Source organism: Fusarium venenatum (assembly GCF_020744135.1).
Source record: "Fusarium venenatum strain MPI-CAGE-CH-0201 chromosome Unknown EDB82scaffold_4, whole genome shotgun sequence".
Classification (NCBI taxonomy): Eukaryota; Fungi; Ascomycota; class Sordariomycetes; order Hypocreales; family Nectriaceae; genus Fusarium; species Fusarium venenatum.
Window position 1 is genome coordinate 516453 of NW_027072132.1, and position 13537 is coordinate 529989.

General features: G+C 47.3%; 5 protein-coding genes across 5 annotated transcripts; 2 read left to right on the forward strand and 3 right to left on the reverse strand.

Moving 5' to 3' along the window:
• Positions 1–334: 334 nt before the first annotated feature.
• Positions 335–2394, reverse strand: EDB82DRAFT_511245 (general substrate transporter). The gene is made up of 4 exons (XM_025736861.2): positions 2064–2394; positions 1605–2012; positions 1010–1555; positions 335–963 (listed from the first exon to the last, which is right to left on the reverse strand). The coding sequence occupies exons 1-4, from the start codon at positions 2242–2244 to the stop codon at positions 476–478; spliced, it is 1623 nt and encodes a 540-aa protein (XP_025591779.2). The 5' UTR covers positions 2245–2394; the 3' UTR covers positions 335–475.
• Positions 2395–2546: 152 nt separating this feature from the next.
• Positions 2547–3595, forward strand: EDB82DRAFT_511248 (SGNH hydrolase-type esterase domain-containing protein). The gene has a single exon (XM_025736862.2). The coding sequence runs from the start codon at positions 2704–2706 to the stop codon at positions 3490–3492; it is 789 nt and encodes a 262-aa protein (XP_025591780.2). The 5' UTR covers positions 2547–2703; the 3' UTR covers positions 3493–3595.
• A 123-nt stretch (positions 3596–3718) lies between these two features.
• EDB82DRAFT_511249 (glycoside hydrolase superfamily) lies at positions 3719–4702 on the reverse strand. The gene has a single exon (XM_025736863.2). The coding sequence runs from the start codon at positions 4603–4605 to the stop codon at positions 3880–3882; it is 726 nt and encodes a 241-aa protein (XP_025591781.2). The 5' UTR covers positions 4606–4702; the 3' UTR covers positions 3719–3879.
• A 2165-nt stretch (positions 4703–6867) lies between these two features.
• EDB82DRAFT_568906 (Bestrophin, RFP-TM, chloride channel-domain-containing protein) lies at positions 6868–8313 on the forward strand (the record flags this gene model as incomplete). The annotated part of the gene is made up of 1 exon (XM_025736864.2): positions 6868–8313. Exon 1 carries the CDS (start codon positions 6916–6918, stop codon positions 8311–8313), a length of 1398 nt encoding a protein of 465 aa, XP_025591782.1. The 5' UTR covers positions 6868–6915.
• Positions 8314–9580: 1267 nt separating this feature from the next.
• Positions 9581–12825, reverse strand: EDB82DRAFT_466823 (glycoside hydrolase superfamily). The gene is made up of 7 exons (XM_025736867.2): positions 12645–12825; positions 12216–12591; positions 11905–12166; positions 11549–11852; positions 11063–11493; positions 10775–11010; positions 9581–10721 (listed from the first exon to the last, which is right to left on the reverse strand). Exons 1-7 carry the CDS (start codon positions 12806–12808, stop codon positions 9963–9965), a joined length of 2532 nt encoding a protein of 843 aa, XP_025591784.2. The 5' UTR covers positions 12809–12825; the 3' UTR covers positions 9581–9962.
• Between the last annotated feature and the right edge of the window lie 712 nt (positions 12826–13537).

Below are 13537 nucleotides of genomic sequence, written 5' to 3' on the forward strand. Positions count from 1 at the left end.
GAAAGAGTTCCAATGTGCTTTGTAAATGAACGTAGAGCTATAGATAGGAGCGCTTCCTGACACTAATTTCCCGTCAACCGAATCAGTGTTCGTTGGTTTGAGCATAGAGGTCTTTCTCTACAACAGTGATGTATCACATCCTTGCCGAAACGGCAGCAACTGAGCTCCTCGCCCAGTCAATCGCTCAACAGCCTCACTTTTTATCTTGGCACAAATGTAGATTGTCAGAGGAGAGTAAGAAGCGCCACTGTATCTTCAGTCGAATTGTTATTGGCTCTCAATACAGAACGGTCACGGCTAACTGATGCTGTGCCCAAGATGGAGAGTCAACCTTGAGCCAAATTATAAAAATAAAAGAGCATTTCAATATCGTCAACAGTAGCTCAGATGAAATGATGAAAAAGGCAAAATACAATAGACTACATAGTTCTAAACTACAACCTATGAGAAATAAGCCCAGCTCGACTAACAGCACTTAGATATCCTTTGCCCCCAAATCCGCTGTGACACCAGCGCCATCCTTGATATAAACCTCATGTTTCTGTTTCGACGTTCTGACAGGGTTCGCACTCTTGAAAATCTCGTCAATTTCCTCGAGGGAGCGGCCCTTTGTCTCGACAAGAGCATAGTACATCAATCCCCATTCAACAAAATGCAGAATGAGAAAAATAGTATACGTCTTCCAACCAATCTTCTGAAGCGCGACTGGTGTGGCATAAGTGTTGATAAAACCGGAAATACCGCTGAAGAAGCCCGAGGCCGCCATACCCTTGGCCCGAATATCGTTGCGGAGTATTTCGCTTGGATATAAAGACTGTAGAGGTGTCCAGCAGAAAGACCAAAAGATGCCATACAGAAAGATCATGGCAATGAACGCGTAACCCATTGATGTGCTAACGTGACCTTTGGATACGGCTGCAATGACGTTGATGGGGATATACACAAGGCCTGTCAAGAACGTGCCTGGGAATGTCAGCAATGATTGCATCTGCGATGGTGGATAACTTACCCCAAAGAAATAGACGTCGGCGACCGAATTTCTCGACGCCGAACGAGCCGGCCACACCGCTGAAGAAGCCGAAAATAACGTTGACGCCATTGAGAAGAAGCTGCTGAGAAGAGCTGGTGATACCAACATTCTCTAGAATGACGGGCATGTAATAGGTGATGACTGATCCACCAATGAACTGAGAGAAAATCGCAACGAGGAAAAGCAAGTACATTCGACGCAGGTTCTCCTTGTTGTCTACAAGCATACGGTAGTCCCACCACTTCTGGCTGGCTTCGATTTCTGCCTGGTATTCGATGGATGCGCGCATTTCCTCGAGCTCTAGCTTCACGACCGCTGAGTCGGGGTTGCCATTGCCGTGATACTTGGTGAGGACAGCTCGGGCCTGCTCTTCTTTGCCGTGACTCATGAGCCATCTGGGACTTTCGGGGATGAACCAGGCTCCGAGCAGGATGATTGCCCCGGGGACAACTTGAATCAAGATAGGAATTCTCCATGACCAGTTCGAAGTCAGGCGACCGGTTCCATAGGCAGTCCAAGTCGAGGCTGGCAGAATGTTAGTTAGATATCGGCAGAATTTGTAACCGACACTTACTAAGAGATCCGATATACCAGCCAAAGACATTATAAAGTCCAGTCAGAGTTCCACGCCAAGAAGGGTAGGATATCTCGACTAGATAGATGGTAGCTGCTGTAACTGCGATATTGCATCCAAATCCGAGGAATAATCGACCAGCCATGAATGTCCCCACATTCTGGGCAACGGCCTGGATGACTGTGCCAACGATGACAAATACTGACCCAGAGATCATGCCATATCGTCGACCGAAAAAGTCGGAGGCGGGGGCAGCAACGAGACAGCCGAGGATGTTACCGACGCTATAAAGTGCAAACACGGCTCCAATGGAAGCGCCTTGCATTTCAGTGTTGAAGAAAGCATGGAATGGGTCCATGGCATTGATGGATGACATGATGGTTCCATCGAAACCATTGCCACAATTATCTGTAGATATCAGCATAATGGACTGTGTAGTTATGGTATGGATTGGCATACTTAAGGTAACAAAGGCAACGATTGCGTAGAGTTTGAGAACAGATGGTGCTGTTCGGGAGAGGTTGTCCTTGGCAATGGCATCGCTGTAGGCCACATTTTGGACCTTTGCGGTCTTGAATGCCGCCAGATTATCAGTTGCCAGGCCAGGAACTTGTTCCACGGTGTGGATTTCTTCCTTCATTGTGTTTTGATATCAGGAATGTTAAAGTTGAATAGTGGAGATGGTTGATCGACACTTTAGCATTATGCTGGGGAATACTGCAACTTAAGTATGCTTGATCGCCTGATACCATTCGCTTGTGTTAGTGTTCCCATGCCTCCAAGATCCAGGGTGAATTTTCGCTCCGGAAAACAATGCCGAATGAAATGCGGGGGTTGCAGCCACTTCCCCGGATCGACCCCCTCTTGTCCAGAAGAACGAGGATGATCCCGCGCCCAAATAGGATCACGGGCCGTTGCGGATTGGGAATGGCTTGATGTCCCCAACTACACTAACATCAGTATGCCCAAAAGATGGGCACCGTAAGACATCTCGGATTGAGAACTTCTACAATCACTAAGCATTCTGTTTACACACAAAACACTACGTTAAATACCGTCGAACCAGTCTGCACCATAAGTTGCGCTAGTAACTGCCCATATGGACCCATCATACTCGGGACTTGTCGCCCAAGTCGCGTCTCTCCCTCCACCGCCACAACTACTTCTCTTCGGAGACTCTATTACACAAGGCGCCATCTCGCTTCAGACCGATCTAACAAAACGCTATATGCGTCGCCTAGATGTTCTGAACCGCGGTTTCGGTGGATACAACACCAACTCGGCCTTAACTCTCCTCCCATCATTCTTCCCAGCAGTGGCTCCCTCGAAAACTGTGCCTCACGTTGCGGTTATGACGATACACTTTGGCGCCAATGACTCTTGCAGTCCTGGCGAACCTCAGCACTGTGACCTCGACACTTTCAAGTTGAATATCAGGCGTATTCTGAACTGGGAGGGTGTAAGGCTCCATGGAACAAAAGTCATTCTTGTTACGCCCTCTCCAGTTGAAGAGTATCGGCTACCACATGACGGAAATGGCAGGGCCGAGAGAGTAGCCATGTATGCACAAATGATTCGGGATATCGGTGAGAGTGAAAACGTACCTGTCGTTGACCTTTGGGCCGCGATGATGCGTGCCACTGGCTGGAAAGAAGGGGACGTTTTGCCTGGGTCTTTAAGAACAGTGCCCAGCGTTGAACTAGGGCGACTTTTCTATGATGGGCTTCATTTGAACCAGGATGGATATGAGATCTACACAAAGGAGCTTTTACGCGTTTTAGAAGCGGAAGTACCAGAGTGTCAAATACTGGAAACTAACGAGTGGTATCCTGAATGGATCAGGTTTCATCCACCTGCTGAGACTAAGGTCGAGACGAATGGCTACTGACTTGATCAACATGGGATATAGTGTATTCTGTAATATTAATCCTCGAATATTTATCTTCCACAAAACAAAGTTTTAAATTAATCAGAAGGTACATAAATAGCAAGCTTGGTTGGGACAGAACATCCACATTTCACTGCTTTTATATTCCCGCGTCCACAATCTGCTACCAAAGGCGCTTCAATTATGGCCTTCGCCAGGGAAGACAATGAGTGTAACAACAAGTGTTGCAGGTTTTCATTCGGTACAAAGGTGATAGGTAACTATTTAACTATCTGTTTTGTTCACAAAATATCATGGTAGAAGAATAATAATGGTACAGAGAATGTGATGCCTTTCCAATCAGGCCAGTCAGAACATCGTAAAAAGGGTTAGCTCACGACCAGTAAATCAGACAGCCTTTGCACTGATAGCCTTAGCATGGTCAATCACCACATCCTGATACTCCTGCGCGCCATAGAAGATTGCATAAGCATCATATGGATTCGCTCCACTGGGAAGATTAGACGCGAATTGCCAGAAGCTGTCGTACGCAATATCGCCGCTCAGAATGGTTTCTTGCCACTCCTTAAGAACAGCCGTGCGATTGGAGGTCGTGCTCTCGACACCATATTCTTCCATAACGATCGGTTTGCCGTACTTGCGTGCCAGTGCCGCGTGGTCACGAATCCACTGATTTCCCCAAGGGTAGTTGTATCCCCAGCCAATGGGATACATGTGTACCGTCCCGTAGTCAAGCGTAGAGATCTTCAGATTCGCTTCGAAATCGATACCCTCGGAGCAAGAGTACGCGTAGCCGAGACTGCTATCATCAGAGCATAGCCAGCCTTCATCACCCAAAGACACACGATGCTTTGGATCTAGCGATTTAATGAAGCTGGATATCTCTGTGGCCCATTTGGTAAGCACACTGGTGTCGCAGTTCTGGCACCGAGGCTCATTGCAGAGTTGCCAGGAGAAGATGGCTGGAGAGTCCTTGTACCGATTGACGATGAAAGAGACGTAGTCTTTGTAGGCTTTTTGGGCCTCTGAATGGGTCCAAAAGGTCTCGTGGGTGCATCCAAAGTAAGCGCAGTAGATGTTGATACCGCCCAGGTCATCCCAGTTATTCAACATCGGAAGTACGAGCTGAACTTTGTGCTTCTCCGCAGCGGCGACAGCAGCATCGAGTCGGGCAATGCCGTTGGTGCCCGTGTTGATAGTGATGGTCTTCTTAGCCTTGTCGAGGAACTGGAAGTACACAGGCTGATCAGTGCCAGTGTTGGTATTTCCGAAAGCCCAGACGCGCGTGACTTTCAAGCCACTATTGGCAATCTGAGACATGGCTTGCTCGACATCGGCGTCTGATGTAAGGTGGCTCATCCACCAGGTGTTGGTGCCGGCAAAGTATTGGGACTTTCCATCGATGCTGAATACCGGTGCCCCTGCCTGCTTTGGTTGGAGATTGCCAGGCAACGCGACGGCAAGGGTTGCCAAGCTGAGCGGAACGAATGCTTTCATATTTATCGGAGATGATAGAAGGTGTAATCACCAAGAATGAAGAATTGATCTGTGGTGGTTCAAGGATAGCATCCACTAGATTGTATTTATATGTCCAATGGGACAGTACAGGATTTACCATTAGGGTACTACGGACGCAAGGCTCAGGGTATCAGAATAATTGACCGCTTATAGCACAAGGGACGAAATTATGGGGTCAGTTTATGCGACTTACACCATACTATCAGGGGAATTATTTTGATACCGTAAGTTCAAGGAGATAAACTTTCTACTACCCACAACACAAGAGTCGGAGTCAATCCGCAATAAGTATTTCATATTGATCCGAGCCTGAAGAGGGCAATTTTGATGTACATCATCTCGGAGGATTTACAAAATGGAGTCGGGTTCAGTCTTATGATCCGTTGTTTAAATGGGTTGTTTCACAATTGCGCTGTCCCAAAACCGATTGGAGGGAAATGATGGCCGCCCTGTTAACCTCGATGCCATATGACGCGGAGAGCAAGGGTAGTTTTTCTCTGTTGCTGGTCACTAGCTTAGTTCCGACCCCTCATATAACTAACTTATTCGGGCTCGGTTGAGCTCGACCCGGCCTCGATTTTGTTATCTCTATGAACCAACTGGTTAAGCGCACAGGTGTTGTAGTGCTATAACTGCCTTGTATGGACTTCTGTGGAGCATCGGACTGAGTGGTGAATAGTCAACATACTTAACAGCTGTCACGTCTAATGGCCTAACCTATAGCGATTGCTGATGAGTCGATACATGCAGCACTGCCCACCTTTCCGGCAGACCCTACAGACGCCCAACTTGAAAACCGATTTTAGGAAGATCACATTATCCGAATTAAAGGGTTATTCTAGATTGGTCTCGAAGGGGCTGCGTCAATTCCTTGAGAAACGATGGCGCATTGCAGAAACATCTTAGTACCGAAAGCGATCGGATCCAGTTAAGCGTTGAGAAACAATCTGCACATTTTCAAAACAGGGTTAAGCCTCCGCGACGAATGAATGTAAAAATTGACCGGAAATATCTTTGGCACATCTTTGTTATCCGTGATACGAGGTGATTGTTACTGTTGTCGGATTTTAAGTGCGCAAAAATGTTTTAATACTAGATAACTTGAGAGGGACATGCATACAAAAAAATGAGAAGCTGACATGCATGGTGAGCTGTACAATGCAATACAGCACCCTGTCAAGTGTCACGCGACTACGCCATTGCCTGGATCTAATGGGCCGAGGGCGGGCTTGCATTCACATTTCAGCTTTGATGGCCCAAGCTAATCTCACACTAGCTAAGCCTGGCCAATTAAATCTTGAGTGTATGATGCTCCCTTCATTGCCCCTGAAGGCTGGACCGTGCTCCAAGTAGCATTAAAACATAACTGCCAGTTCCAGGCTCCGGTGAAGCGTCAGGGCCGAATGTATCTGGCTTAGTTCAATGGTTTGAATCAGGACAGATCAGCAGATCAATCGGCAGTGGCACAGTCATTCCAGTTGTTAAATAGAAATGTCTTTGTACCAGAGTAAAAAGACACTAAGAAGATGACTGTAAAACCCTTGCGTTACTCTGGCATCTGTCTTGTTAAGCGTCTCCACTTGTACTCAGGGTCTCAAGTTCCCTCCCTCATTTAATGTAGCTTCGGCCTAGCCCATCTTGGCAAATGCTTATCTCTAAGCTTATTTCATGTCTCAATAGTCTGAACGCTAGTGCCCTCGCGCATGGTGAGAGTCTGATGATTGTTACCAAGTATTGGTGTCCTTTGAGGAATTTTATTACCCTTTCTAATTGGGTGGCGTTGTACCTCTTGGGTATATAACCTGGCTCCATTGCCTCTGGTAGTGAATCCATCGTTTCTTAACTCTATATCCAAAACCGTGTTCAGCTGTTTTCTTCTAGTGACATTCAAAACTTTTCATCACAATGTCCGACGCTGGTGATTGCGAGTCGCACTCCAAGCCTCACTCTATGTCCCAAGTCAGAGAGCGAATACCAGGTCCAAACCACCACACTTCTCCCCCTTCTCCTTCTGTCAATGCCACCTACCAAACCACACCCGACAATGGGGGAGATGACCTCAATTACTTCAGTGGCCCTCGGGATCTCCAACGACACTCCAAGTGGCCTCTTGTCCTTCAGCTCCACGGCTCTATCATGCCGTCGCTGATCATCCCGCTTTTACTCGTTGCTTGTTGGGCAACCGCCATTACCGTCATTTCCAAGAAGGTCCATGATTTGAGTGTCAATTCTGTTCTTCTTACCATTCTTGGTTTTGTAGTTGGTCTGAGTCTTTCATTCCGGTCATCTACTGCCTATGAACGCTACGGTGAGGGCCGCCGATACTGGGGAACGTTGGCCACTGCGTCCCAGACCCTTGGCCGTGTTATCTGGATTCATGCCGATGACAGCGGTGCTGGCAACCAGGACCCCCGTGAGATTCTGATCAAGAAGCTTGGGGCTCTAAAACTTATCGCAGGCTATGCCGTCGCTCTTAAACACACCCTCCGTTTCGAACACTGTGCCAGTCAACCAGACATGCAGCCATATATTGCGCACCTGACTACCTTCTCTGGAAGGACAGCCGCGCCGACGAAGCGGGCCACGACATTTGGCAAGTTTGCCGGCCACTATCTCGGTCTCTCCTTCGCTCAAAGTGATCCTCGAAAGCATCTCAAGAGAGCCGAAGAACACCAAGGAAACCTTCCTCTTGAGATCTTGAACCACTTAGCGATAGCCCTTGACTCTATCATCGGCAACAAACAACTGCCAGTCTCTATTCACCAGACCATCGCTTATAACCATCTCACCACCCTCAACGACGTCGCTGTCGGTTGCGATCGTGTCCTAAACACTCCTTTGCCTGTCGCATACACCATTGCCATCAGTCAGATTACCTTTGTGTATGTCATGCTATTGCCGTTCCAGCTGACCGGTCCACTTGGCTGGATTGCCATCCCGGCTACTATTACAGCGGCCTACATCATCTTTGGCTTGTTGTTTATCGGCCAAGAGATTGAAAACCCTTTTGGTCATGATGTCAATGATCTACCGCTAGACGTTTTCTGTGAACAGATTGCAAACGATCTTGACATCACTGCATCCTTTGATCGACGCGCAGCTGACCACTTCTTGCTTGGAGGGACGCCGTTACACCCTATCAGTTCTGATGTGGGCCACACCTGGATGGAGTGTAGTGAGGAAAAGCTTAGAGAGTCTATCAGAAACAAACCTCATGTTCTGTTCAATTGGCGACGCCAGGGCCGAAGTAGGCCATCTCCTACAGGTGGCCAGACTAAGGAAAGTGATAGAGACATGGTTTGAAATGGATATCGCCAAAATGGGGAATGTATTATAATTAATAAGAGTCATAAATCGAATTTTATAAACTTAACACTGCTAAGCGTCATGTGCTATACAATCTACATCCAAGTAGTAATTAAATTGAACTCTATATAACTGCTGATAGCTGATGAAACTGTCGTGGCTAAACATGCCGTATACCATACATACATATAAGTCACTATCCCCTGCATTGACTCGACTGAGCTCTCCGACGCTTCTATATTCAAGGCCCTTTCCTTGTCGCAACACCCTATCGGCCACCTTTAAAAATTGCAACCTTGTCCAGTGATAAACTCGGGGCAAGTATCGGATGCACCGCGTAGCAAGGTCATCTTGCATCTGGCATAGACCATATCGTTCTGGTTGTTGTACAGGATGAATTGGGCGTTCATGTCGCCGGAGAGCACGATTTGGCTAGTCAGACGGTCAATGATTTTTGTCATATCATTGCCATTCCAATTTCCATTGCCACAGGCGTTCTTGCACTGCATATTCATGCCTTTGCCACCTCCAAATATCCACACGTGACCGGGCTGGTATAGATTAGCGTTGTTCTCGTCGAATGCTTGCCTTAGTTTAGGGTCAGCCTTGACCGGCTTGTGTTGCTTCGCCACGGCGACGGCGTGATTCATGGCGTCGATCATGCTGTCAGAGATATTGCTCACTCCATACTGAGAAGTAGGAGGTTGTATCACCGCTCTCTTTACACTGGAACCCTGTCCTTGGTCGCCGTTGACCGTGTTGGCAAGACCTTGGATATTCACTAGAAGCCTTACAGCCGCCGTGGGGCCCACGTAGGCGGCCACGCCAACCGCAGAGTATGCAGATAGGAGGATACCTGCACTTTTGATACAGCCCCCCCCCCCATAGCGGCCCTCACCGCCTTACCATTCAGAGCAGAAATCCCATACTTGCTTCAAATCGTCGGCACAACGATAATAGATGTATTCTGCTACAGTGAGGGTGCGGTATGCCACCAGAAAGTTTACTCGGGGTTCCTGCCTTACAACAAGGTGAGAGTCATTGTGCTCGGCCAGAGTAGCGTTGTGCAGTTCATCGTGGAATGGGTCATTGTCGTAGGGGAGGGGGCCAATGGGGCTTTGTGCAGCGCCGAGACCAGCAAAGAGGGTAGTGAGGATGATTGGGACATGGATATTGAGCAACTGTGAGAATGGTACAAGTGCCTGACAAAGAGGTGATGTTATTGTGCTGTTGGAGATGATTAATTCATATACCGAATAGATTGGATCGATGCTATTTAACGCAGAGAACAAGGTCTATCCTTCTTGACTGTTGCTTGTTTCTAGCTTAGTTCCATTCCCCCATCTAACTAGCTTGTTTAGGCTTGACTAAGCTCGGCCTCATCGCGCCTTTGCTCAACTCATTTCGGCTCGGCACAACCAGATTTGTGAGGAAATGGTTCCTATGGTCTAGGTTGGTGGTCAAGCAACGATCCTTGTTGGTAGGAAATAAATGAATGTAAAGGGATCTCTAGACGAGTATCCTTCAGTCAACCAGTATACAGCGTAAAGTGGCTAAACTAGACCTCCAGTATTTCGTACTTCAGAACATTCTCCTTCGTAGCTTGTAATCCTCTTGTGCAACTTCGCAACTAAGAGATCTATGATCTACATCCCAAGGTATCTATACTTCAGACCTGACGGCAACGGCCCATTGGCTCTTGCCTGAATATACACAGTCTCGCCAGGTATAACATCTATACAGTTATCCTCTAAAGCGATACCAGCCACCTCTTCGAGCACAAAACCTTTGGTAGGTCTCTCGACCGAGATCGAATACCCATCTGGTGCTTTTTCAACCTTAACACCTCTGTCAGAGAAGTCAACATACTTGAGGGGCTGAGGCCAATCGACATCCTGAGAAACACAGACATCATTTTTCAGAACCCTGACTGATATAACATGAGGCTGATCTTTGGTGTTATCAATCTGCCCCTCCAAAACGTCGGTAGTCCCATTAGGAATCAAGGTTATGTTCTTCACAACCTTATCCCTGATATCACTACCAGTTTTGATGGAAACAAACCGAACCTCCACAGTGACAATGACTGCTTCTTGTTCGCTACTCGTGACCCAAGCATTAAATGAGGAGGTTTTTGCTGGTTTAGCATGAACAACGCTCCAGTCATGATGCTGTCTCTGAACTCCCGCAGCAATGGGTTTTAGAGCTCGACGAATCGCGTAGTATGCCGGTTTCTTGAGGAGGAAGTAATCAGCGATAGACCAGGATATAGTAGGCCAGCAGTCGTTCATCTGCCAGACGAGAACACCACCGCAACGACGATCCTCACCCCACTGGCGACGCCAACTGCGGTAAGCAAAAGTCATGGCCTCGCTTTGGCAGAGCTGGGTAAGATATAGATGAGACTATTTGCAGGTTAGTGGGATTTAGTTTGAGTCCTGCTGGGGTTCTTGCGTACCTCTAGATCTGGAAGGGGACGAAAATTCTCTACGACGTAAGTTGCAATACGTCGCTCGTGGCCATCAGCCTTGTTGTGAAAGTCCATGGTCTGAGACTGTGGAAATCGTTCGGACTCGGTCGTTATGAACTGTTTTATTGTTGATAAAGCGGGGAAAGCCTCCATGCCAAACTCGCTGTTGAACCTGCCTCCCAATGTATCAAAGACCTGGTATTTCTCTTGTGTACCATGCCAAACTACAAAATGTCAGCAATGGAAAGCGAAAATAAGAAAGAAGCTATTACATACCATTCCATTGATGCATATCACCAACAGTCTTGTCCGCAGAGTTTTTACCATGAGAGAATGGTGACCCAGGCCAGTATATCGCTGCGGGAGACATGTCATTGACCACCTCAGGCAAAAGGTGCTCGTAGTAATATCTCGCAGGGAAGTTGGACTTGAGCCACGAATCAGGATCCGCATCTTCCGGGTCGTAGTCAAGGCCGCACGACTCCTGAACTTGGTAATCCTCATTGTTTCCCGCGTAGATGATGATGGACGGGTGATGATGTAGGCGTTGAACATTCTGGATTGCTTCTTTGCTGACAGATTTGATAAGAGATGGTCCTACGGGGTAGTTTCCGCAGGCAAACATAAAGTCCTGCCAGACGAGAATGCCCAGCTCATCGCAACAATCATAGAAAGCATCCTCTTCGTAGATACCGCCGCCCCAAACCCTGAGCAATATTATGTCAGTGACAGCAAACGAAGAGACTAGCGGTAAAGTCTTACCTCGTCATTATCTGGTTTCCGTCTACCATAAGTTCAAGCCAATCTCGATATTTGGCAGGGGTGATTCGGGGTAGAAAGCTATCCGCTGGAATCCAGCAAGAGCCGCCACAGAAGATGTCGATGTTGTTGACCCGGAAGAAGAACGATTGACCATGGGAATCGTGTTTTTGGATGAGTTCGTTCTGGCGGAAACCAGTATCTTTGCTTCTTTTGTCAAGTTGCTGACCGTCTAGAGCGATCGTGGCAGTCACACTGTACATTGACTGAGGTCCATACCCGGCAGGGTACCAAAGCTTGGGGCCATCTACCGTGATGGTCAATACAGCTTAGTGCATCAAGAGCTTGGAGGCACGTACCAATGTGAAAAGGAATAACGAGACGGCTTTCTGAAGACCCGTCTACTGACGTAGTGAAAACAGAACTTCCCTCCAATGAGATACATATATCGGCTTTGTCGAACGACCCTTCAACCTCGAGCTCTATTGTACCCTGAATACTTTTGAGATCTTGAGAAACGTCGTACTTGATGAGCATGTCATTGATGGAAGCAGAAACTACCTCGAGACGAACAGGTCTCCAAGGGCCAGAAGTCATGAGAAATGGACCCCAGTCCCATCCCTGCCTTTCATTAGCAAGAAACGTCACTCATCTCGTTTGCTGTTCTTACCCAGTGATATTGTGCTTTTCTCACAGCTAGGCGAGAATCCTCCCCGTTGAACAGTTCCCATCGATGGCCTGGATACTGCTTCTGAAGTTCTCGGCCTTTAAGTAGCGCACTTTCAAAGTTGATGATAAGCGTGTTGGGTTCATTGCTTTGGAGATGCTTTGTGATGTTGACTCGATGGCTGAGGAACATGTTATCGCTCTCGAGAATGATGGTATCGTTGAGCGAGACTTGAGCAAATGTATCAAGACCGTCGAAGATCAAGTACACAGCAGCACCATCGATTGACGGGGAGTCGAAAACTGTACGGTAAGTCCATGCTGTTTCCCCAACCCATTCGGCATCGAGCTCATTCATGTCGAGAAATGGATCGGAAATTCTAACGCATCAGGCAATCAGTATGTATGATAGCACAGCGCAATGGACACATACAGTCCATTATCCAGAAGGTCTAGATGAGCGACAGTGGGCACTCGAGCCACGGGTTTCCACGAGTCGTCATCATCTGTTGTCTTTTTGAAAGACCATCCCTTGTCCAGAAGAGTTCGCTCGGCGGTTACGGGCATGGCCGATGGACTTTTTAGAATATACCGCATATCAATTTCTATACTCAATTGACAGTTGAGATATCCAGATACAATATTGCCTAAGATTTCATTACTCGGTGTCTTATATTCGGACCACCTAGTAATACGCTATCACCAAATAGTCTCGGGCCGTCATTCGTACTATTCCATTTCTGGCTCGGGAACTGAGAACCCTGGCTCTTGGATTGTTGTCGGGAAATGTCTACCCGTGACTGTCTTGGGCCTAGTTCCGGACCACTTTCTCTTCACTCCTCGGCCCATTTTCACGAATTATCATATGAGCTTTAATCAGATGAGGTTATTCAACACCGTGCCTACTCAAGCAAGAATTCTCAAGTGCAAGGGGTACTTTAACGTCTTTACTTTCACCGACATAAGTCATACCCGAATCGTCCGTGTCCAAGGGCTGAGTATCCATTGATTTCGTACTAAACACAGGCGACTTCATCCAACACAAAAATAAATGGCCAGCTTCAGAAACCTTTTCGATTCCTAATAAGTATCTCCACCCTGTTCATTATGATATAAATCGCTCCCTATCTACGATCTTTGCATAATATCACTCCTTACTATTTCCATTGTATTATTTCGTCCACTTACCCTGTAGGACGCGTTACTGTACTGCCTTTTGCATGTACTTGGATGTTTTCTATCTTCTTATCGCTGTCGTTGAAACTTTGATCAAGGGCCCATCGCTTTACTCCACCAACAGATGACAGAGGACTCTTCCTTCTCAGG